We start from the raw sequence: 23,824 nt of genomic DNA on the forward strand, positions 1-23,824 counted from the left end.
CATCAGTTCTTAGCTGAATTCTTACAAATCTGTGACACTGTCAAGACCAATGGGGTGACCCTGAGATCTACAGACTTATGCTATTCCCGTTTGCTGTAAGAGACAGAGCTAGGACATGGTTGGACTCACAACCTAAAGAAAGCCTGGACTCATGGGAAAAGCTAGTCAATGCCTTCTTGGCAAAGTTCTTTCCACCTCAAAAATTGAGTAAGCTTAGAGTGGAAGTCCAAACCTTCAGACAAAAGGATGGAGAATCCCTCTATGAAGCTTGGGAAAGATACAAACAATTGATCAGAAAATGTCCTTCTGACATGCTTTCTGAATGGAGCATCATAGGTATTTTCTATGATGGTCTCTCTGAACTGTCTAAGATGTCTTTGGATAGCTCTGCTGGAGGATCTCTTCATTTGAAGAAGACGCCTACAGAAGCTCAAGAGCTAATTGAAATGGTTGCAAATAACCAATTCATGTACACTTCTGAAAGGAATCCTGTGAACAATGGGACTAATCAGAAGAAAGGAGTTCTTGAGATTGATACTCTGAATGCTATATTGGCTCAGAATAAAATATTGACTCAACAAGTCAATTTGATTTCTCAAAGTCTGTCTGGAATGCAAAATGCACCAAGCAGTACTAAGGATGCTTCATCTGAAGAAGAAGCTTATGATCCTGAGAACCCTTCAATGGAAGAGGTGAATTACCTAGGAGAACCCTATGGAAACACCTATAATTCTTCATGGAGAAATCATCCAAATTTTTCATGGAAGGATCAACAGAGACCTCAACAAGGTTTCAACAACAATAATGGTGGAAGAAACAGGTTTAGCAATGGCAAACCTTTTCCATCATCTTCTCAGCAACAGACAGAGAATTCTAAGCAGAACCACTCTGACTTAGCAACCATGGTCTCTGATCTGATCAAAACCACTCAAAGTTTCATGACTAAAACAAGGTCCTCCATTAGAAACTTGGAGGCACAAGTGGGACAGCTGAGCAAGAAAGTTATTGAACTCCCTCCTAGTACTCTTCCAAGCAATACAGAAGAAAATCCAAAAGGAGAGTGCAAGGCCATCAACATGGCCGAATTTGGAGAGGAAGGAGAGGAAGTGAACGCCACTGAGGAAGACCTCAATGGGCATGCACTAGCCTCCAATGAGTTCCATAATGAGGAACCATGGGAATCTGAGGCTCAAAATGAGACCATAGAGATTCCATTGGACTTACTTCTGCCTTTAATGAGCTCTGATGAATATTCCTCCTCTGAAGAGGATGAGTATGTCACTGAAGAGCAAGTTGCTAAATACCTTAGAGCAATCATGAAGCTAAATGACAAGTTATTTGGAAATGAGACTTGGGAGAACGAACCTCCTTTGCTCATCAAAGAGTTGGATGACTTGTCTAGGCAGAAATTACCTCAAAAGAGACAAGATCCTGAGAAATTCTCAATACCTTGTACCATAGGCACCATGACCTTCAACAAGGCTCTGTGTGACTTAGGGTCAAGTGTAAACCTCATGCCTCTCTCTGTAATGGAGAAGCTAGGGATCTTTGAGGTACAAGCTGCAAGAATCTCACTAGAGATGGCAGACAATTCAAGAAAACAAGCTTATGGACTTGTAGAGGATGTTCTGGTAAAGATTGAAGACCATTACATCCCTGCTGATTTCATAGTCCTAGAGACTGGGAAGTGCATGGATGAAACCATCATCCTTGGCAGACCCTTCCTAGCCACAGCAAAAGCTGTGATTGATGTTGATAGAGGAGAGTTGATCATTCAAGTGAATGAAGAATCCTTGGTGTTTAAAGCTCAAGGATATCCCTCTGCCATCATGGAGAGGAAGCATGAAGAGCTTCTCTCAAAACAGAGCCAAACAGAGCCCCCACATTCAAACTCTAAGTTTGGTGTTGGGAGGTTCCCACATTGCTCTGATCAATTGTGAGGCTCCATGAGAGCCATCTGTCAAGCTACTGACATTAAAGAAGCGCTTGTTGGGAGGCAACCCAATGTTATATTTTATCCATTTTCTTTTGTTATTTTATGTTTTTTTTAGGTTGATGATCATGAGAAGTAACAAAATCAATTGAAAAAGCAAAAACAGAATGAAAAACAGGAAGAAAAACAGCACACCCTGGAGGAAGAAGCTAGCAGGTGGGCGTTTAACGCCCAGTCTGGCACCATTCTGGGCGTTTAACGCCAGAAAGGGGCACCAGACTGGCGTTAAACGCCAGAAAAGGGCAAGAACCTGGCGTTAAACGCCAGAAATGGGCACCAGCCTGGTGTTTAACGCAAGAAATGGGCACCAGCCTGGCGTTTAACGCCAGAATTGGCTCAAAACGTGATTTTGCATGCCATTTGGTGCAGGGATGACTTTTCCTTGACACCACAGGATCTGTGGACCCCACAGGATCCCCACCAACCCCACCACCCTCTCTCTTCTTCACCCATTCACCAATCACCTCAACACCTCTTCCCCAAAAACCCTTCACCTATCAAATCCCATCTTTCTCTTCACCACTCACATCCATCCTATATAAACCCTTCTTCACCCCTTCATTTTCACACAACCTAAACACCACTTCTCACCCTCTTTGGCCGAACACAAAAGCCATTCCCTTCTTCCTTATTTCTTCTTCTTCTCCTCTATTCTTCCTTCTTTTGCTCGAGGACGAGCAAACCTTTTAAGTTTGGTGTGGTAAAAGCGTTGCTTTTTGTTTTTCCATAACCATTTATGGCATCTAAGGCCGGAGAAACCTCTAGAAAGAGGAAAGGGAAGGCAAAAGCTTCCACCTCCGAGTCATGGGAGATGGAGAGATTCATCTCAAGGGTGCATCAAGACCACTTCTATGAAGTTGTGGCCTTGAAGAAGGTGATCCCTGAGGTCCCTTTTTCACTCAAAAAGAGTGAATATCCGGAGATCCGACATGAGATCCGAAGAAGAGGTTAGGAAGTTCTGACCAACCCCATTCAACAAGTCGGAATCTTAATGGTTCAAGAGTTCTATGCCAATGCATGGATCACCAAGAACCATGATCAAAGTGTGAACCCGGATCCAAAGAATTGGCTTACTATGGTTCGGGGAAAATACTTGGATTTTAGTCCGGAAAGTGTAAGGTTGGCCTTCAACTTGCCTATGATGCAAGGAGATGAACATCCTTACACTAGAAGGGTCAACTTTGATCAAAGGTTGGACCAAGTCCTCACAGTTATATGTGAAGAGGGCGCCCAATGGAAGAGAGATTCAAGAGGGAAGCCGGTTCAATTGAGAAGGCATGACCTCAAACCCGTGGCTAGAGGATGGTTGGAGTTTATCCAACGCTCAATCATTCCCACTAGCAACCGGTCTGAAGTTACCATAGACCGGGCTATCATGATTCATAGCATCATGATTGGAGAAGGAATAGAAGTTCATGAGGTTATAGCCCAAGAACTCTATAAGGTGGCGGACAAGTCCTCTACCTTGGCAAGGTTAGCCTTTCCTCATCTCATTTGTCACCTCTATTATTCAGTTGGAGTTGACATAGAGGGAGACACCCCTATTGATGAGGACAAGCCCATCACTAAGAAGAGGATGGAGCACACGAGAGACCCTACTCATCATGAGATCCCTGAGATACCTCAAGGGATGCACTTTCCTCCACAAAACTATTGGGAGCAACTAAACACCTCCCTAGGAGAATTGAGTTCCAACATGGAACAACTAAGGGTGGAGCACCAAGAACATTCCATCCTCCTCCATGAAATTAGAGAAGATCAAAGAATCATGAGAGAGGAGCAACAAAGACAAGGAAGAGACATTGAGGAGCTCAAGCACTCCATAGGATCTTCAAGAGGAAGAAAGAGCCGCCATCACTAAGGTGGAACCGTTCTTTAATTTCCTTGTTCTTTATTCTCCTGTTTTTCAAAAATTAATGCTTATGTTTGTCCATGTTTGTGTCTTGTGATCATTAGTGTCTTAGTGTCTATGCCTTAAAGTTATGAATATCCTATGAATCCATCACCTTTCTTAAATAAAAAATGTTCTTAATTGAAAAAAGAAAGAATTGCATGAAGTTTGAATTTTATAACAGTTTGATTATTTTGATGTGGTGGCAATATTTTTGTTTTCTGAATGTATGCTTAAACAGTACATATGTCTTTTGAATTTGTGGTTCATGAATGTTGGCTCTTGAAAGAATGATGAAAAAGGAGACATGTTACTGAGGATCTGAAAAATCATAAAAATGATTCTTGAAGCAAGAAAAAGCAGTGAATACAAAAAAAAAATCGAAAAAGAAAGAGAAAAAGAAAGAAAAAGAAAGAAATAAAGTTGTGATCCAAGGCAAAAAGAGTGTGCTTAAGAACCCTGGACACCTCTAATTGGGGACTCTAGCAAAGCTAAGTCACAATCTGAAAAGGTTCACCCAATTATGTGTCTGTGGCATGTATGTATCCGGTGGTAATACTGGAAGACAGAGTGCTTTGGGCCACGGCCAAGACTCAATAAGTAGCTGTGTTCAAGAATCATCATACTTAACTAGGAGAATCAATAACACTATCTGGATTCTGAGTTCCTAAAGAAGCCAATCATTCTGAATTTCAAAGGATAGAGTGAGATGCCAAAACTATTCAGAGGCAAAAAGCTAAAGCCCCGCTCATCTAATTAATACTGATCTTCATAGATGTTTTTGGAATTCATTGCATATTCTCTTCTTTTTATCTTATTTGATTTTTAGTTGCTTGGGGACAAGCAACAATTTAAGTTTGGTGTTGTGATGAGTGGATAATTTGTACGCTTTTTGGCATTGTTTTTAGTATGTTTTTAGTATGATCTAGTTAGTTTTTAGTATATTTTTATTAGTTTTTAGTTAAAATTCACTCTTCTGGACTTTACTATGAGTTTGTGTGTTTTTCTGTGATTTCAGGTATTTTTTGGCTGAAATTGAGGGACCTGAGCAAAAATCTGATTCAGAGACTGAAAAGGACTGCAGATGCTGTTGGATTCTGACCTCCCTGCACTCGAAGTGGATTTTCTGGAGCTACAGAAGCCCAATTGGCGCGCTCTCAACGGCGTTGGAAAGTAGACATCCTGGGCTTTCCAGCAATATATGATAGTTCATACTTTGCCCAAGATTTGATGGCCCAAATCGGCGTTTAAAGTCACCCTCAGAATTCCCAGCGTTAAACGCCGGAACTGGCACCTAAATGGGAGTTAAACGCCCAAACTGGCATAAAAGCTGGCGTTTAACTCCAAGAAGAGTCTCTACACGAAAATGCTTCATTGCTCAGCCCAAGCACACACCAAGTGGGCCCGGAAGTGGATTTTTATGTCATTTACTCATCCTTAGGCTACTAGTTTTCTATAAGTAGGACCTTTTACTATTGTATTTGGGGGATCGGATCTTTGGAACCTTTTCTTGAGATCTTTTGATCACTTTGGGAGGCTGGCCATTCGGCCATGCCTAGACCTTGTTCTTATGTATTTTCAACGGTGGAGTTTCTACACACCATAGACTAAGGTGTGGAGCTCTGCTGTACCTCGAGTATTAATGCAATTACTATTGTTCTTCTATTCAATTCCGCTTGTTCTTTGTCCAAGATATTCATTTGCACCCAAGAACATGATGAATGTGATGATTATGTGACGCTCATCATCATTCTCACTTATGAACAAAGTGACTGACAACCACTCTTGTTCTACAAGCAAACGAGGCTCTAATGTTTATCTCTTGGATTACTGATACACGATGCATGGTTGATCGCCTGACAACCGAGTGCTCGCCTGACAAACGAGCCAGCCATTCCGTGAGATCAGAGTCTTCATGGTATAGGCAAGAACTGATGGCGGCATTCAAGAGAATCCGGAAGGTCTAACCTTGTCTGTGGTATTCTGAGTAAGATTCAATGATTGAATGACTGTGACGTGCTTCAAACTCCTAGCAGGCGGGGCGTTAGTGACAGACGCAAAAGAATCAATGGATTCTATTCCGGCCTGAACGAGAACCGACAGATGGATAGCCGTGCCGTGACAAGGTGCGTTGAACATTTCCACTGAGAGGATGGGAGGTAGCCACTGACAACGGTGAAACCCTTGCATAAGCTTGCCATGGAAAGGAGTAGGAAGGATTGGATGAAGACAGTAGGAAAGCAGAGAGACGGAAGGGAAGGCATCTTCATACGCTTATCTGAAGCTCTCACCAATGATATACATAAGTATCTCTATGTTTATCTTTATGTTTCATTCATCATCTATACCCATTTGAGTCTGCCTGACTAAGATTTACAAGGTGACCATAGCTTGCTTCATACCAACAATCTCCGTGGGATCGACCCTTACTCGCGTAAGGTTTATTACTTGGACGACCCAGTGCACTTGCTGGTTAGTTGTGCGAAGTTGTAGTGATCACAATTTCGTGCACCAGACGGCAATGTGTAACGCTCATGGAGGGAACGTTGGCTGAGATAAGGACGGTGATACGAAACGCTTATCCCAGGACCAATGTCGGGAATCGGGCAACAAATCGACACATGAGCTCATAGCCTGTATAGGACTAAACATGCATCATACTTGTTTGTGAATATTTGTTTGTGATTGTATTTTCTATTATTGTGTGTGCTTGTGATTGGATTCTATGATCTGTAATTGCTGAGTTGGATTATACTATATTGACTGTTATTATTAACTGAGAACATAATAAAATGAACTTAACTTCTAACCCTGACCCTACTAAGAACTCCCCAGTTCTTACCCCCTATTTCCACCCATTTCAGCTACAGGTGCGAAGGTTTAGTGCGGAGCTACAGGAGCATAGAAGATTATGTTTACAAGTTGAGTTGTTAGAATTTATTTTTCCCTCATCGTTTATTCTTTTGGTTTTTAGATGGGTAGGACTTGTAATTGAGGTTCTTTGAATAAGTCTATGTATATAATGCTACGTGGATATATATATATATATATGTGTGTGTGTGTGTGTGTGTGTGTGTGTGTGTGTGTGTGTGTGATTAAATAGTTTAAAGTATAGACTCTCCATTTTTTTTTAAAACTTTGGCTCATATTTGCGAAGTCTCAATATTAAATAAAGATAGTATAAAATAAAAAGGTTTAGAGGTAAGTGATGCTTGGGCTTTTAGTACGATCATGAGGTGCTAAAAGTTAGGGTGTTACATTATGGTACCAGAGCAGTTCGTTCATGTAGAGCCTGAGAGACGGACTGACTATGCTTTTGGGCATACTCTAGGTGTGTGTACATGCTATTTAGGATGTCTGCTAGACATATATAGCATAAATGTTTATGAGAATACTTTTGGAGATTTGAAACACTAGACTTGAGATATTAAGACTGATCACCTTAATATTAATTGTTAAGTGTGGACAAGATCCAAAGGGCATCTCATGGACGCGAGTAAGGTGATACGGTTAACGATAGGGCTGCTGCTGTACAGGCTATTACTGACGGGTTGAGACAAGATAGAAACGGTAATAGAGGTGGTAATAGACCTGGTGGTAAAGAAAACCAAGGGATTAAAACTCATACAACTGAAGTAAAGGAAAACGACGTCTAGTTAGAGAGTTAAAAAGATTCAAGGAGATATTTGGTGGAAGCGAATGAAGGATTAAGCTCTTTGTGATTTATAATTTGAGTGATGCTGCAGAAGCGTGGTGATTTGGTGGCTCTAGAGTTGTAGTTACGTGAGAAAGGAGTCCTTGGATAGGAGATTGTTTCGAGAATTAACGTAGGATCGAGGAATGGAAAGTGTGAGTGTGTGATTTGGGTTATAACGGGTTGAATCAAATTAAGAGATTGAGAAATTATTTAGTGTTTGAAATAGTGAGAAGGATTTGAGATTGTTTTGATTTAGATGGAAACTCTTAAAGGGTAAGAGAGAGTGTAGTTATTGAGAAAGAGTTAGACGAAGCTAAGAGTGAAACAAATGGGTATGACTTAGGCTTAAATTTGGTTAAGTTTATGATCTTGTACATGAGAATGGAGAATGTAAATTAGTGTTTGAATTGATGTTGGAGAACGGAAAAATGAATGATATGAGGTCGGTTGAATTTAAGGAAGCATATACGAAGATTCAAGAGCAAATTTTCGAGGGCAAAATTATTTGTTAGGGTTAGGATGTAAACCTCGAGTAATTAGTAAATAATTAACTAATAAAAAACTATAAAATCAAATTTTATAGCTTCATGAAGTAAAAATAATTAAAATATGAATTTTGACACTAATTTTAAAGATTTTGGCCTAAAATCGAACTAACGAGCCGAACCGGTTAAACCGAGGCCAAACTGGGCCAAAAGCCCAACCTATAAAACACCTGTACAAAGCCTTCTTCCCCAATTATAATGTCACACGGCTGGGAAGAGAGACTTACGTTAAAATACCCTAACCCTCACTTTCGAAAATTCAATCGTCCATAACAACTTTCAATCCGGAGTTCTGATTGACGAGCCGTCAGCGGCCATGCGTTCGTCTCAAAATTCTCTAAAAAACCCACCAAACAATTTGGTAAGAAATTTGAGATTTTGTGCCCAGTCCTTCCCTTTTAATTTCGTGATTTAGGTTTTTGAAAATTGAGAGATTTTGTGATTTTGATGGTTTAGGGATACTCTAGTGGTAGATAATCACTAGTTTTTGTCCATTTGACTCATAAGTAATGGTAAGAAAATCCTAACCCTTGTGAATTGGTAATTTAGTGAGCTCAATGTTGATTATGCTGATATTGTATGAATTAGATTGTGTATCTTGTTGAACTGGAGTTAAATTAGTGGATATTAAAAGCATGGAATTGAATCCTAGAAGCTGAAAATTAAATTGGTAAGGAGTTGAAGCTTTGGAGCTTGAGGAACGGTGGATAATTGAGGTGTTTTGGGCTTAGGTAGGAATCGGCAAAGGTATGGTTTTAGCTTCTCGTAGTTAATGTTTAATGTCACGTGAAAACTTAGGCTAGAAGACCTTAAGATAGGAATGAATTGAATGAATTATTGATGGATTATGTATATGGTATATGATGGGTGGTTCGATTTTTGTAAATAATTTGCTATTGGAGTTGGTTGGTTTTGAAAAATGATTTAATATTGGAATTGGATTAATTTTGAAATAATTTGGTACTGAAAATGATTTGAATGACTAAGAGGTGTTTGGTTTGAATGACTGAAAATGATTTGGGACCCTTGAAGGATGGTAGAAGTCCAAGTTTTAGAGGAGATGCTGCCAAAAGTTTTATGAAAATAGGAGGCTTCATTTGAAGTGATTATTTAGAAAGATTTGAATTTTTAAGGATTTTATAATTTAATTTTGAGTTATTAAGAAAAAGATTATGTTTTGGGTTTACTTTATTTAGAAAAGAATGAATTATGCTTTGAGTATGAATTGTTGATGAACGATTTGGGAGGTATGATAATAAGGAATGAAGGATGATGAGAATTGAGTTTGATTATGAAATGCTAAATGCTGAGATTATATGAATGAACTTGATTTGAAATTGTTTTGTGGGATTCATGATTTTTTACCATCCACCAGATTTTAAAGAAAATTATTTTATGGAAGATCGCGGTTATTTACTGCCTACCATATTTTAAAGAAAGTTGTTTTGTGGGGATCGTGGTTATTTACCGCCCACGTGTGTTCTAGTTTCCAATTGAAAACGTCTGTGGGGATCGAGGTGTTTTACCGTTCACCAGGTGAGGATTGTGGTACTGTACCGCTCACCAGTTTTCAAGCTGACGATATCCGGGCTAGCTACTAGACATGTCGGGTTGGCTTTATAATAGACAGATGAGACTTATTAGCCACATACATTATATGCATATGTGTGTTTTGTTTGATTGTGCATTAATTGGGCTTGCCTATGTGATTATTATGCTTACTTGTTATATTTTCTACTTGTTGTATCTGTATCCTACTTGTGTTTGCTTTGTCTGTATTACTTATCTGTGCACCGGAGTTTTGGAGGAATGGAGAAAATAGAAAGTGAAAGATTAAATCACAATTAGATTGGAGGAGATAGATAGTGAATTGTAGGGTTAGAGTTTAATGAGTAGAAAGTGAAATGTAGAATTAGAGTTAGATTGAGACTTGGATACTTTAGAGAGTTTTACCAAATTTATGGTTTAGTTTATTCCTTTAAGTTTATATCTGAGTGTCATAGTTCTAGGATTGCCTCTAGCTTTCCCAGGACCTTTTATATTAACTATGTGGGCACCTTTACCATGTTGAGAACCTCCGATTCTTATTCCATATATATTGTTGCTTTTCAAATGCAGGTCAGGAGGTATCTCACTGAGTATTCTAGAGACTCTGTGGAGGTGAAGAACTCTGGGATATTTTATTTATGTTTATATATGTATATAGATTCTTGATGATGGAAAAACGATTCCACACAAACTAACCGGAAAGTGTACCGGGTCGCATCAAGTAGTAAAACTTACCGGAGTGAGGTCAATCCTACAGGGTTCGATGGATCAAGCAACTTTAGTATGGTGATTAGTCTAGTTAAGCGAACAAATGAGGATTTGAGTGAAATTTGATTAACAGAAAGTAAATTGCAAGGAATCTAAAGTGCAAAATGTAAAGAGCTTGAAAAGTAAATGGCAGGAAACTTAAATGACTTGAAACTTAAAGTGCAAGAAATTAAACGAACTGAATCTTAAATTGCAAGAAACGTAAATAACTGAATCTTACAGTGCAGAAAAGTAAAAGTGCAGAAAAGTAAATAGCAAGGAAACTTAGATTGCATGAATTATAAAGGGAATTGGGTGCAGGGAATCAAAACAGAAATGGACAATGTAAATTGCAGTGAAATCAGAGAGATCAAGTTGAAGAAATTCAAAGAAAGTGATTCATCAGGGATTGGAGATATCATAATCCTTCATGAATCAAATGGGTCTCAACTCCTTTCTCAATCATATGAGTAGATCTATGCAGATTGAAATTGATTGGATCCCAATTCCTTGGCAATCCAATCTCTCTAATCACAATCAATCTTGCCAATTCCTTGATCGAGGTTAAGTGTACATCTCTCATCCATAAGCCACACTAACTCTCAGGATCTCAATTCCTCTCGAATGGTGTTGATCAAGAGAGTAGTAAAGGATAGAGCTCCAATTCTAATGCAAGTGATTTCCCTTCCGAGGCTCACACAAGCATTCAATTGAATTAAACCCCCTTTCGGAGTGAATAATCCACAGTCAAAGCAGAAGATGCCTAATAGCTACACAATAGAATTGAGAAGAAGAAGAATTTCATTGATTCATTGGAATTACAACAGAGCTACTCCCCCTAATGAAATTGGGGCTTAGTTCATCATTGCTCTAGTACAAAAACAGAAAGAAGAAAAAGTACAGAAAGATTGCACAAAAGGAAAAAGTGAAAATGAGTGCAGAGTTTTCCAATTAGGGTTTTTGACTCTCTAGCCTTCTAGATCTCTTTTCTAGCTAACCCCCTAATGAAATTAAATTCTCCTTTATTTATACAATTTCTAATTCAGCCTTCAAGTACTTGGATTGGACTTTTTGGCCTTTGTTCAAGCAGGTAAGAATGGGTCAGTGTTGTACTTAAATTCAGCTTCAGAAGATCGTAGCGTTCTCAAAGAGAGTGCAGCGCTCGTTCACCGACTCGTACGCGTCTCCTGCGCGTGCGCGTCCTTGCTCGCTAAGTACTCATCACTTGTACGCGTGATGTATGCCCACGCGTCCCTTGCAGTGCTCTCCAAATGAGCGTAGCGTTCGTGCCAATAGCGCTCTCCCACGCGTACGCATCATTCACGCGTACACGTGGATTGTACCATGTCACTTCCACGCTGCTACTTCTCCTACGCGTTTGCGTGCTTTATCACATATATCGCATCCACGTGTACGCGTCACTCACGCATACGCGTCGATAGCCAACTTTGAATCCCAAATTTGAACGTTGTCGCAGGCGCTTGTTGAAAGAGAGCGTATCGCTCTTAGAAAGTGAGCTTAGATCACACCCACGCGTACGTGTCATGCACGCGTACGTGTGGATCTTCCAAAATGCTTGTTCTACGCGTGCGCGTCCTGTACGTGTACGCGTCGCTGGAGAACGTAGCGATCTTTGAAAGTGAGCGTAGCACCAAATGTGATGCTGCAAGGGAACGTAGCATTCTTCAAACGAACGTAGCGTTCTCCTGCCCTGCTTCTTTTTCTGTTTCTTCCTTGCATCTCTTCACCTGTCATCAATCAAACATGCAATCAAAGCCTAACCAAAATCATAAGATTTTGCATCATTTCATAATAATCAATTAAATCTTGCATAAATCTCATGATAATGTATGAAATTAACAATGTTTGATTGAATTAAGACAAACATGAAATTCCAATCCAATCACTTACTTATTGCTCAAGAAAGTATATGAAACCTAATGAAAACATGTAAAATTGCCAGTAAAACTAGCCTAAGATGACTTGTCATCACAACACCAAACTTAAATCTTGCTTGTCCCCAAGCAAGCAATAGAACATGAGAAGAATGAAAGAAAACAGATAAGTATATTTGTCCTTATTTGCAAGCATTCAACCTAAGTTCATGGGGTTTCATGCAGAATGTAAATGAAGCTCTACTTTTATTAGTTTTCAGATTTTGAGAAGTTCCTTTAAGTGCTAACTAAGGTGCTGCTATGAAACCTTTATTCTTTGATCCTTGATGTTTGATTTTTTTGTTTTTTTTTTACTGAGAGGCTTATACTTTATTTACAGCTAAGTGTTATGTGTTGCAGCAGGTTTTTAGCTTAGTTTCCAGTCAACACATACACACCACAGACACTTGGCTCACAATTCATCTTAAGAACATTGGTGCCCAGCACCTCTTTGGGTCACTAACTGCTTTGTAGTTAGGTTGCTCTTGATAGTGGACTTTTGGTTGATAATCCCGGGTTAGTTAACCCAAGTTACCAAGTGTTGAAACACTCCTTAGAACCTATTCATCCAAGCAGATCCCAGTACAAAAGCACCATAGGCATATATTCTTAAGGTCCAAGCTATTGGTGTCTAGCTTTATTCTTTGTTTCTTTCATTTTTGTTGCCAATTCTTGGCTTTTCCTCCTTTCCTTCTTTCTTTTTCTTTTTTTTTAAGGATATTTATTTATTCAGGTTTCACCGACAACAGCCAAGTTCATACTACAAAGGAACATTCTACCCTTCATCTTTATTAGTGAGCTTGCTTAAACAATCAAACATATATACCACCACTGATCCTTGTTCTAGTTCCTACCAAATTGGACAATTTCACTTTCTGTTTCAACATTTTCTTTTGTTCAAGTCAAAAGGGAAACAAAGCATACATTCAAGTGAGGTGCATATGAACAAGAAAACTATCATAATAATGCAGAACATGAAAACTTATTCAAAAAACATAAAAGTGCAAAACATAGAAACTTGGAAGGCATATCATTTTTCAGATATGCATCTTCCTTATTTATTTAAAGTTATGAAAGGGACTCCACCACCTTTAATTTTTGTGACCCTTTTCTTTGCTTGATTCTCCTTTCTTTTCTTTATTCTTTGACTCCTGCTTTTTCTTCCTCCTTGCTTCTTCATGCTTTTCAGTTTATTCTACATCATCCCAAAGGCCAGCATCCTTCAAGTGTTGTCTCATTCTATCCTCATTTCTTCGTCCTCTTGCCCTCTGTGATTCTACTAATTCAGGGCACTGTAGAAATGGTCTAATCTCCCGATTTATCACTAGCATGCTGATGGTTAGGTAGTTAAGCTTGGCTTTCATATCTACATTATACTCCACTCTGTCCAAGTGCCTGGCCTCTCCAGCAGTGTGATATATATTTTTCCAGCGCAAAAAGTTTTGGAGATATCCTTCAAGCTGATCTTGTCTTTCGGACATTTTATTGAAAGACTCCTGGAATTGATTTGATTGCTCCCTATGTTGATCCAGTAGTCTTGCTTGAAAGTCTCTTTGTTGATCCATTGTTCTTTGCTGGAAATTTTCTTGTCGCTCTATCATTTTCAGCTGGAAGTTCTCTTGCTGCTCCATCATTTTCATGTATGCTCTTTTTGCTGCTCTTGAGCTCTCATATATTGCTCTTGTTGTTGCTCCTAAGCCCTCGTATATTGCTGAGATAGTCCTTCAATGGCACTCTGACTTTGGCTCAAATCAAATGTGCTGGAGGTTTGTTCCTCTTCAAATTGTGGTCTCTTCTTTCTTCCTTGGGGTCTTCTTTCACTTTGTTAGTAGCACCTTCCATCCTCTGCCTGGTGATTGCCCTCTGCCTGGTGATTGCCCTGCCGTCCTTCACCCAGTCTGTATCTGCATCCTCAAAAAGCAGCCCTACTCTATTGCATAGACGCAGTATAGTGCTTGGGTGACCCAGTCTGCTTGATTTGCTGCTGTCTTTAGCCATCTCTTGGATGTTGTCTGCTATAAGTTGTGTGACATTTATTTCTTCCCCCTTTGAGTATGCAGTGCACCATGATTGCTCTCTTTACTGTAACTTCTGAAGTATTTCCAGTGGGGAGTATTGATTTTCTCACTATTTCGTACTAACCCTTGCTCTCAGATGAGAGATCAATCCTCTTCAAGTGGCTTGAATCCCCATTTGAATCTCTCTCCCAGTCTTTGCCTTCCAAACATATACCATTTACTAGCTCATCAGGGTCAGTCTCGCCCTTTATTCTTTCGTCAAAGCTAGGCTCTCTGAAAGGGATTGTTCTTATTTGTAGAACCCTCATGATTGTTTCTGGGCTGAAGTCCACATCAACTCCCCTGACATAGCTTTTGTAGGGGGCTGATTTTGCTTGCCCTTACTGCATTTGCATAGAACACCCTTATCATAGTTGTACTTATGTTTGTAAGAGGATCACACAGGAGTTCTCATCTTCTCTTGTCAATTTCTTTCCTTATCATGGGGCATTCACCTTCCTTCAATTTAAATCCGATCTCTGGAATAACTTCTTTCTCCTCCATCCACCCGTGATATTGTAGCTCATGAAATTGAGATTTGAATCTCTTTTTATCATAGGTGGGTGGTTTAGCTTCAGCTGGTTGTTTCCCTTTTCTTCTTTTAGAACTTGGTGAGGCCATTGAATGGAGGAGTAAGGGCACAGTGTGATGTTCTCAGTTGGAAGAAGAGTGATGTAGATTGTATGAATAAGTCAAATGTGTATGATCCAAGGAGGTGTTACTTGCCCATTTATAGTAAGGAAATAAGTTATTGAAGCAAGACAAAGGGGTTGGTGGTTCGGTCATATAAAAATGAAGGGTGAGGATTGAGCAAGTATTGATGAAGATGTTGTTGAGAAAGTGGGAATGAATGGTGTGCATGTAGAGTTGAGTAAGGACAAAGATCACCTCTTCATTGGGCACATGGGTTCGATTTTCTAGGTGATAAGCCTTCCCCACCATTGTGCAGATTTGTGCTACCCAAGGAGCCATTTCCAAGCACATGTGACATGCTTCTCACCCTTGTAATAACCGTACTGCATGGTCTTGTCACTTCTCTCAATCTTTTCTTCTTCATACTTATCCTCCTTAACAAAACAACAAAATTTAAGTTTAAAGAGGTGACGGTGAGCAAGTGAAAATTAATAACTAGATAACGAAAATTGAAAATTTTAGCTACATGTTCCTTATATATGAATAACTAACGGTGCCACATGTAAGTAAACATAGCTTTGGTGGACACCAAACTTGTTTTACATTAAATAGATAATGTGAAATACAATTTAATTTCTGTCACTGTTAGTTTATTCATCATAAGGAACATTTTATTTTCTGTTTTAACAACATGGATTCAAAAATGATGAAGACATGTTTTATCTTTTCATGAATTTTAGCCTTAGAGTAAATTTGACTTTCTTTAAACTCATAGCACATGTAGAACATCAAACTTAATGTTTGGCGATATACTTCAAGAAAATGAATGAGTACATATCCTAAGATGGTTATATGATCATCTTGCTTGGAAAACCATTTTAGAGTGCCTTTAGGCACACCAAACTTAGGAATCAGACATGTGCTTGAAAATGCTGTATGCAACCATCAGATTTATCTATAAAAGCCCAAATTCATGCTATGAAAACCATTAATTATTGGCATTAAAGTAATAAAAGCAAGAATACTAAATCATGGGCTGCCTCCCATGGAGCGCTCTTTTATTGTCACTTGCTTGACATTGGTTCTCTGTTACGGTGGTTGATGATCATAATGCCTTAGCCTGTTCCCTCTCACTGTGAGCTTTTTTCCTGTGTTTTGATGAACAATCTCTATGTGCTCCAACGAGAGTATTTTATTGACAGTGTAGTAATCCTCAGATTGTGGAGATGTCTCCAACTGTTGATAGATCTGCTTCACTTTGTTTCCCTCTGAGAACTCTTCTATTGGGACTTTCTTGTTTCTCCATCCTTTTGGAGCCTTTTTCTTGTTCTTCTTCCCTTTTTGTAGTGACCCTTCTTTCTTGGCTGTAGGCTTTATGTCTGGGGCCTTCTTCTTATTGATCAATCTTGTAACTTCTTTCTGTAATTCTTCCTCAGCTTTCTTATCCTCATAACCCTTGTGTTTTCCTTCAATGCTTGGCTTCTACACCAAGGGTGAGTTAATGATTGATTCCTTGGGCTTTTCCTTCCAGTTTAAGTCTTTCTCCTCAATTCTCATGCATCCTTTCTTTTCAACAGGAGGCTGCATCTCCTTAAAGACATGTAAAGTGATTTGCTCATCATGTAACCTCAAGGTCATTTCCCTTTTCTCCACATCAATGATGGCTCTTGCTGTGGCTAGGAAAGGCCTTCCTAATATGATAGAATCACTTCCCTCTTCATCTAGATCCAGAATCATAAAATCCGCTGAAAATATGAACTTTCCCATCTTGACTAGGAGATTCTCTACCACTCCATTGAGAATTACCATTGATCTATTAGCAAGTTGTAAGGACATTCGTGTAGGCTTCACTTCTTCTATAGACAACGTTCTCATCATAGACAGAGGCATCGGATTGATACTTAATCCTAAATCACACAGTGTCTTATCAATAGACATGTTGCCAATGATGCATGGCAAAAAGAAACTCCCAGGATCTTTGAGTTTTGGTGGGAGACCTTTTTGAATTACAGCACTACACTTTTGTGTCAAGATCACGGTCTCCTTTTCATTCAAGCTTCTTTTCTTGTTGTTGAGTTCTTTGAGGAATTTTGCATATAAGGGCATTTGCTCCAATGCTTCAACAAGTGGAAGATTGATTTCCAGCTTTTTGAAAACCTCTAGGAACTTGGGAAATTGTTGGTCTTTGAGCTCTTTTTGTAGCCTCTGAGGGTATGGCAAAGGAGGGTGTAAGGCTTCATGACGATTGGATTTTTGACGGTTTAGAATTCACAAATAAATTCTCGTTGCAAGTATAGTTTCTAAACCAATCACTAATCCTTTCATACAAAAAGTTGTTTGTCACTAGTACAAACCCCTAAAATTTATAAACCGAAGTATTGGACCTCGGGTCGTTCTCCCTAGGAATTGTAATGAAGTGTCTTGTTATTGGTTGTGAATTATATTTGGGGTTTTTAAGCTTTTGGACAAGAAATATAAATGGCAAAGAAAATAAACTAACAACTAACAAAGCTCTTGGCAAGATATGAGAACTAGAAGTCCTATCCTTGTTATCCTTCTCAATTGTGATGAGAATTGTTCATTGCTCCCACTCAGTTAACCCTTACTAAAGAAAGGAAAGTCAAGTGGATGAATTGACTTGAGCCACAAGTCCTAGCCAACTCCCAAGGAAAGACTAGCTTTAGTGCACTCCAAACCAATTAGCAATCTCTTCAATTATCAATCAACAAAGGAATTAGATAACTCAAGTGTCACTAATTACTCTACCTAGGCCAAGAGGAACAAAAGCTACACTAAAATCCAACCAAGCATTTCATCAAACACTTGGAAGGCACAAAAGAAAAGCATAGTAAATTGACAACAAGAATGAAATCTAACAACAATTATTGAAAGGAATTAACAACTAACAAAGCAAAAGGAACACAATTATTATGATTTACCTTGAATTGAATTGAAAGAGAAAGGAAGGAACAAAAGTAGATCTACAACAAAATGCAAGAACAACATAAAGGAAATTACAACAAAAGAATAGAGGAAGATGAATGTAACAACTAGAAATTAAGAGGATAGAAGTGGAAGAAGATGAATCTAAAATCTAGATCTAAGAACTAAACCTAATCCTAATTCTAGAGAGAAGTGAGAGCTTCTCTCTCTAGAAACTAACTCTAACTACTAAACTAAGCTAATGGTAACTAACATGTAAAGTATGAAAAGTATATTCATTCCCCCTTCAATCCTTGGCTTAAATAGCATCAGAAATGAGTTGGATTGGGCCCACAAGGCTTCTAAAATCGCTGGCCACGTGTTGCATTAAGTGGGTCATGTGCCACCATCGGCGCGTTCACGTACCGTGCGCGTGCGCGCCCCTATGAGCGATGCAACTATGACAAATCTTATATCGTTTCGAAGCCCCGGATGTTAGCTTTCTAACCCAACTAGAACCGCATCATTTGGACCTCTGTAGCTCAAGTTATAGTCATTTAAGTTCGAAGAGGTCGGCTTGACAGCTTTCCGGTTCTTTCATTTCTTCATGAGTTCTCCAACTTTTCATGCTTCTTTCTTCATTCCCTTGGTCCAATCTTTGCCTCCTAAACCTTAAATCACTTAGCAAACATATCAAGGCATCTAATGGAATCAAGGAGAATTAGATTTAGCTATTTTAAGACCTAAAAAGCATGTTTTCACTCTTAAGCACAATTAAAGGAGAAGTTATAAAACCATGCTATTTCAATGGATAAATGTGGGTAAAAGGTTATAAAATCCCCTAAAATCAATACAAGACAAACCGTCAAAACGGGGTTTGTCACTTCACCACCTTCTTCTGTAATTGTGGTTGCTCTTCCATAACTCTTCCTTTTCTCTGAGACTTGAGGCTCCTCCTCTTTCTTGGAATTCTCTTGGTCATGCTTGTCCTCCTCTACTTGCTTCTTGCTGTCAACTTTGTCATTCTCCAATGTCCTTCCACTTCTAAGTTGAATTGCCTTGCATTCTTCCTTGGGGTTGGGAATGGTATTACTTGGCAAAGCATTGTTTGGTCTTTCAGCTGGCTGTTTGGACAGTTGTCCAATTTGTCTCTCCAGATTCCTTAGTGAGGCCTCATGATTCTTGTTGGAAAATTCTTGATGCTTTATCATTTATTTTCTCCATCATCATCTCCAAGTTGAAGATTCTTTGGGTTTCTTGGGGTGGTTGTGGTTGAGTATGAGATGTAGATGGTGGATGAAAATTATTGTGGTTAGCTAAAAGGTTATTGGGTGGATAGTAAGTGGATGGGGGTTGGTTATTTTGTGGTTTTCTAAATGGATTTTGGTCAGTGGTTTGATGGTTCTGGTGGTTTGTGTTGCAAGAGTTATTGTGGTTTGAATTTCTTTTTCATGAGTTCTGGTTCCCTCCCTACTTCAAATTTGGGTGGTTTCTCCAAGAGGGGTTGTAAGTGTCTCCACGAAAATCATTTGACCCAAAACCTTGGTTGTGCACTAATGCGGAGTATCTTTCCTATCTTTTCTTAGTGAATTTGCATCTAAATTGTTGAGTTTAATAAAGAATTAATTATCTTTTAGCCAATATGGATGCTACTTTGAGTCTGTTGCAATTTTGTTTATTTTAGGTAGCATTAAGCTGGATTTGATGGAGTTTCTGCAGCACAAGAATTAAAGGAGATGGTAGCGAGGAGCGACGCGTACGCGTGACTGACGTGTGCGCATGATTTGGAGCTTTCCATGGTGACACGTGCGCGTAACTGACGCGTACGCGTGATTTGAAAAATTGCACAGCAACGCGTGCGCGTGATCGACGCATCCGCGTGACTTGCGAAAAATACCATCGACAAAGACGCGTGACTGACACGTATGCGTGACATGCGCCACGTGCAAAAAACGTAGAAAATGCTGGGGGTGATTTCTGGGCCCCATTTTAGCACCCAAGTTAGGCGCGGATCCAGTGAAGTCAAGTGGTCCCCACGTTACAAGACGCTGATTAGTTAGTTAATTCTGATTTAAATTCAAATTTGATTTTAAAATAGGAAAAGATATTATTTTAATTTTAGAAATTAGATTTTAAATTAATTAGGATTAGTTATAAAAAGGAGAGACTTCTCTTCTATAGAGGAGGTTCCATTAGGGAGATTCCATTAGGGAATTCTATAAAAATTTACATTCCGCATTCCATGAGCAACTAAACCTCCACTATTAAGGTTTGGAGCTCTGTCTATTGTATGGATTGATACTATTATTTTTCTATTTTAAATCATGTTTTGATTTATATTTCAATAATTATTTTCGTCCTTTATTTTATGAATTTGGGTGGAACGGAAGTATGACCCATGTTCTAATTGAGTTCTTGTATAACTTGGAAAACCTCTTTACTTGAACAACAGCTTGAAAACTTATTATCCTGAATTTCTAATTGTTTGTATTTAACGGGATACGTGACATATAATCCCCTTATTTTTGGATAATTAGGATTCTTGTGGCATACAAACTGGAATTTGATCATCACCCTTTAATTGGAATTAACTGACCAAGGAATTGGCAGTTAATGAATTTTAGAGGAGACTAGGAAGGTCTAAGGAAATAGGGTCTAGTCACATATAGTTTGCCATGAATTAAATCTTGCATGATTAAAATAGTTAGTAAGAAAAGTCAATCCAGAAAATAGATAACTCTGAAGCCTTAACTATTTTCTCCCATATTTTATTTTCAACTTATTTACTTGCTGCCTTCTGATATTTTGAAGTCACTTTTTAAACCTTTTGAACATCTCAAAACCATTTTCAGCTTGCCTAACTAAGTAAATCATTTAACCATTGTTGCTTAGTCCATCAATCCTCGTGGGATCAACCCTCACTAACCTGAGGTATTACAGGGAACGACTCGGTGCACTTGTCGGTTAGTTTGTGGTTATAAAATACCGCACCAAGTTTTTGGCGCTGTTGCTGGAGGTTGACTGTGATTAACAACTATCAGTTGTTTGATTGCTTAGATTAGGCGTTTTAGTTTTAATTTTTATTAAAATCTATTTTTAATATTTTCAAAAAAAATTTTGAAAAAATTCGAAAAAAATTTAAATAGCACCAATATTTTTCTTAATTTCTGAAATTAAGTTTGGTGTTTCCTAGTTTGTTTTATTTTAATTTTTCTTATTTTAATTCTTAGAATTATGTTCTTTCTTCTTTGCTTTCCAACATGGTTCATTTAATTCTGTTTGGTATTTTGTGCTATGGAAAAATAATGGAGAGAGATCACATGGGTTACTACTCATACCCAAGTAGTCATTCATATTATGGTGGATGGAGGAACTACCCAAATTTTGGTTGGCAAAGTCAAAACCCAAGAAACTTCAATGCTCCATGTTCAAACTATCAAGAGCCACCACCTCCATATTCATATCAAGAACCACCATCTCCATATTCATACCAAGAACCACCACCTCCCTATTCATACCAAGAACTATCTTCTTTTTACACTTATCAAGAACCATCATCTCCTTCTTATGCATATCAAGAGCCACCATCTCCTTATCCATCTCAAATACCATCAGATCTTGAGCTTCTCATGAAAAAATTCCTACATGATATAAAGACAAGTGTCAAAAATATAGAGAAATATGTGCAAACGATGATCAAGAACCAGGAAGAGGAACAAGCAAATTCCTTCCTAAGAGATACAATGCAAGATCCTATGAAAGAAAGTGAGGAAACCAATCAAAGGATTTTATACTCCAGTGAATTAGAGAACTTTCCACCCTCACATATGGAAGAAGAGGAAGATGCACAACCTCTCATGCCCTTGGTAAGCAATGAAGAAGAGATCGAATTAGAAGAAAGCTACCAAGAGGAAGAGGTTAAAATTGAGGAAGCTTTGATGATCGAATTTCTGCCGGTAAAGAATTTCATAAAAGTAATCGCGTTGTAAGTATAGTTTTTAAACCAACAGAAAATCTTTTCATACAAAAGTTTGGTTGTCACAAGTAACAAAACTGAATAAAATTTATAACCGAAGTATTTAAACCTCGGGTCGTCTTCTCAAGGAATTGCAGGGAGGTGTTTTATTATTGGTTATGGAAAACTGTATTTTTGGGTTTTTGAAAGGTTTGAACAAGAGAAATAAATTGCATGAATTAATAAATCAATAGCTAAGAAAACTCTTGGCAAGGTATGAAAATTAGAAGTCTTATCCTAGTTATCCTTATCAATTGTGATGAGAATTGCTCGTTGCTCCCAGCGGTTTCTGCAAATTCTGCAGATTGCGCATGTCACGCGTACGCGTTGTCCACGCGATCTCATCATCCAGCGTTTTTCCTTGCCACGCGTATGCCTCATCCGCGCATTCGCGTCATTCGTGCAGATTTTAACACGCAAACGCGTCACTACGATTTTCTCCATTTTGCGCGATCGCGTGTGCCATGCGTCCGCGTCAGTGTTCGCTGGTCATCTCCTTGATTTCTTATGTTCCTTCCATTTTTGTAAGCTTCCTCTCCATTCTCTAAGCCATTCCTGCCCTATGAAACCTGAAACACTTAACACACGGATCACAGCATCGAATGGTATAAAAGAGAATTAAAATACACAATAAAAAGATCTCTAGGAAGCAAGTTTTCAACCATGGAACAACTTTGGGAAGGAATTGTAATATCATGCTAATCATATGAATAAGTGGGTAAAGACTTGATAAAACCACTCAATTAAACATAATATAAATCATAAAATAATGGTTTATCAACCTCCCCACACTTAAACATTAGCATGTTCTCATGCTTAGTTCAAGGAGATAAATTAAATGAGTAGGGGAAATGTAAGACTCATGCAATGCAATGCAGCCTATACATATGAATGCAACTATATGATTTTGTCTACTCGGCTAAAAATAAATAAGTTTTTTAAGACAGACATAAATCAAATTCCACTAATTCAAACTATACAGTAAGAACAGGTAGATTTGTAAGAAGGTAGCTCACAAAAGTAGGGAACATAGGATCAAGCATTGAACCCTCACTGATGGTGTATGTGCACTCTAATCTCTCTAGTGTATAGGGTAATCACTCTATCCTTCTCTAATCATTCTTTCTAAACTTTGTTCTTCACCTAACCAATCAACAATATTTAATGTACCAATGCAAACATCATGAGGTATTTTCAAGGTTGTAATGGGGCTAAGGTAAGGGTAAGGGTATATGTATAGCCAAGTGAGTTATAATATGAATCTTTCACTAACCTAAGCTTTCACCTAACATACATTTACTCTATATAACTCTAGAATCATGCCTAGCTATCCATAATTTCCCACTTTTACATTCCATACTCATGCATCAACCTTTATTTTAATTTTATCATATATGCATTGATATTTTTATTAACTTAACCTTGCATTGGGGTAATTTGTCCCCTTATTTATTTACTTATTTATTGAATATTTTTGGATTTTTCTCTTTTTTTTTATTTACTTGAAAATAAACATATCAATGCACATAGATTTTTTTATTTTTCTGGTCTCACATGAGTAGGTACACAAATTCCCAATATTTTATCAAAGTAAAAACATAACACATTCCCTTATTAACCCATGTTCCCACAGTTTCCCCACACTTAGTTGATACACAATCTCTATCTTAAGCTAACAAAAGATTCAATTGGGGTAATTAATTATTTTTTCGCTTAAGGCTAGTGATGTGGTAAAATATAGAATAAATGGGATAAAAAGGCTCAAAGGGGTGACATAAAAGGGTAGGCTTATTTGGGAGAAGTGAGCTAAAACAAGTAATGGCCACAATCATATGCAAGCAT

General features: G+C 38.4%; 1 protein-coding gene and 1 non-coding gene across 2 annotated transcripts; both read right to left on the reverse strand.

Moving 5' to 3' along the window:
• Positions 1–209: 209 nt before the first annotated feature.
• LOC130965107 (small nucleolar RNA R71) lies at positions 210–317 on the reverse strand. Its single transcript, XR_009081161.1, has one exon. It is a non-coding gene; the product is annotated as a small nucleolar RNA R71 (small nucleolar RNA).
• Positions 318–16,527: 16,210 nt separating this feature from the next.
• On the reverse strand, positions 16,528–19,178 carry LOC130963054 (uncharacterized). The gene is made up of 2 exons (XM_057889203.1): positions 18,831–19,178; positions 16,528–17,250 (listed from the first exon to the last, which is right to left on the reverse strand). Exons 1-2 carry the CDS (start codon positions 19,176–19,178, stop codon positions 16,528–16,530), a joined length of 1,071 nt encoding a protein of 356 aa, XP_057745186.1.
• Between the last annotated feature and the right edge of the window lie 4,646 nt (positions 19,179–23,824).

This window comes from Arachis stenosperma, chromosome 2 (genome assembly GCF_014773155.1).
Source record: "Arachis stenosperma cultivar V10309 chromosome 2, arast.V10309.gnm1.PFL2, whole genome shotgun sequence".
NCBI classification, from domain to species: domain Eukaryota; kingdom Viridiplantae; phylum Streptophyta; class Magnoliopsida; order Fabales; family Fabaceae; genus Arachis; species Arachis stenosperma.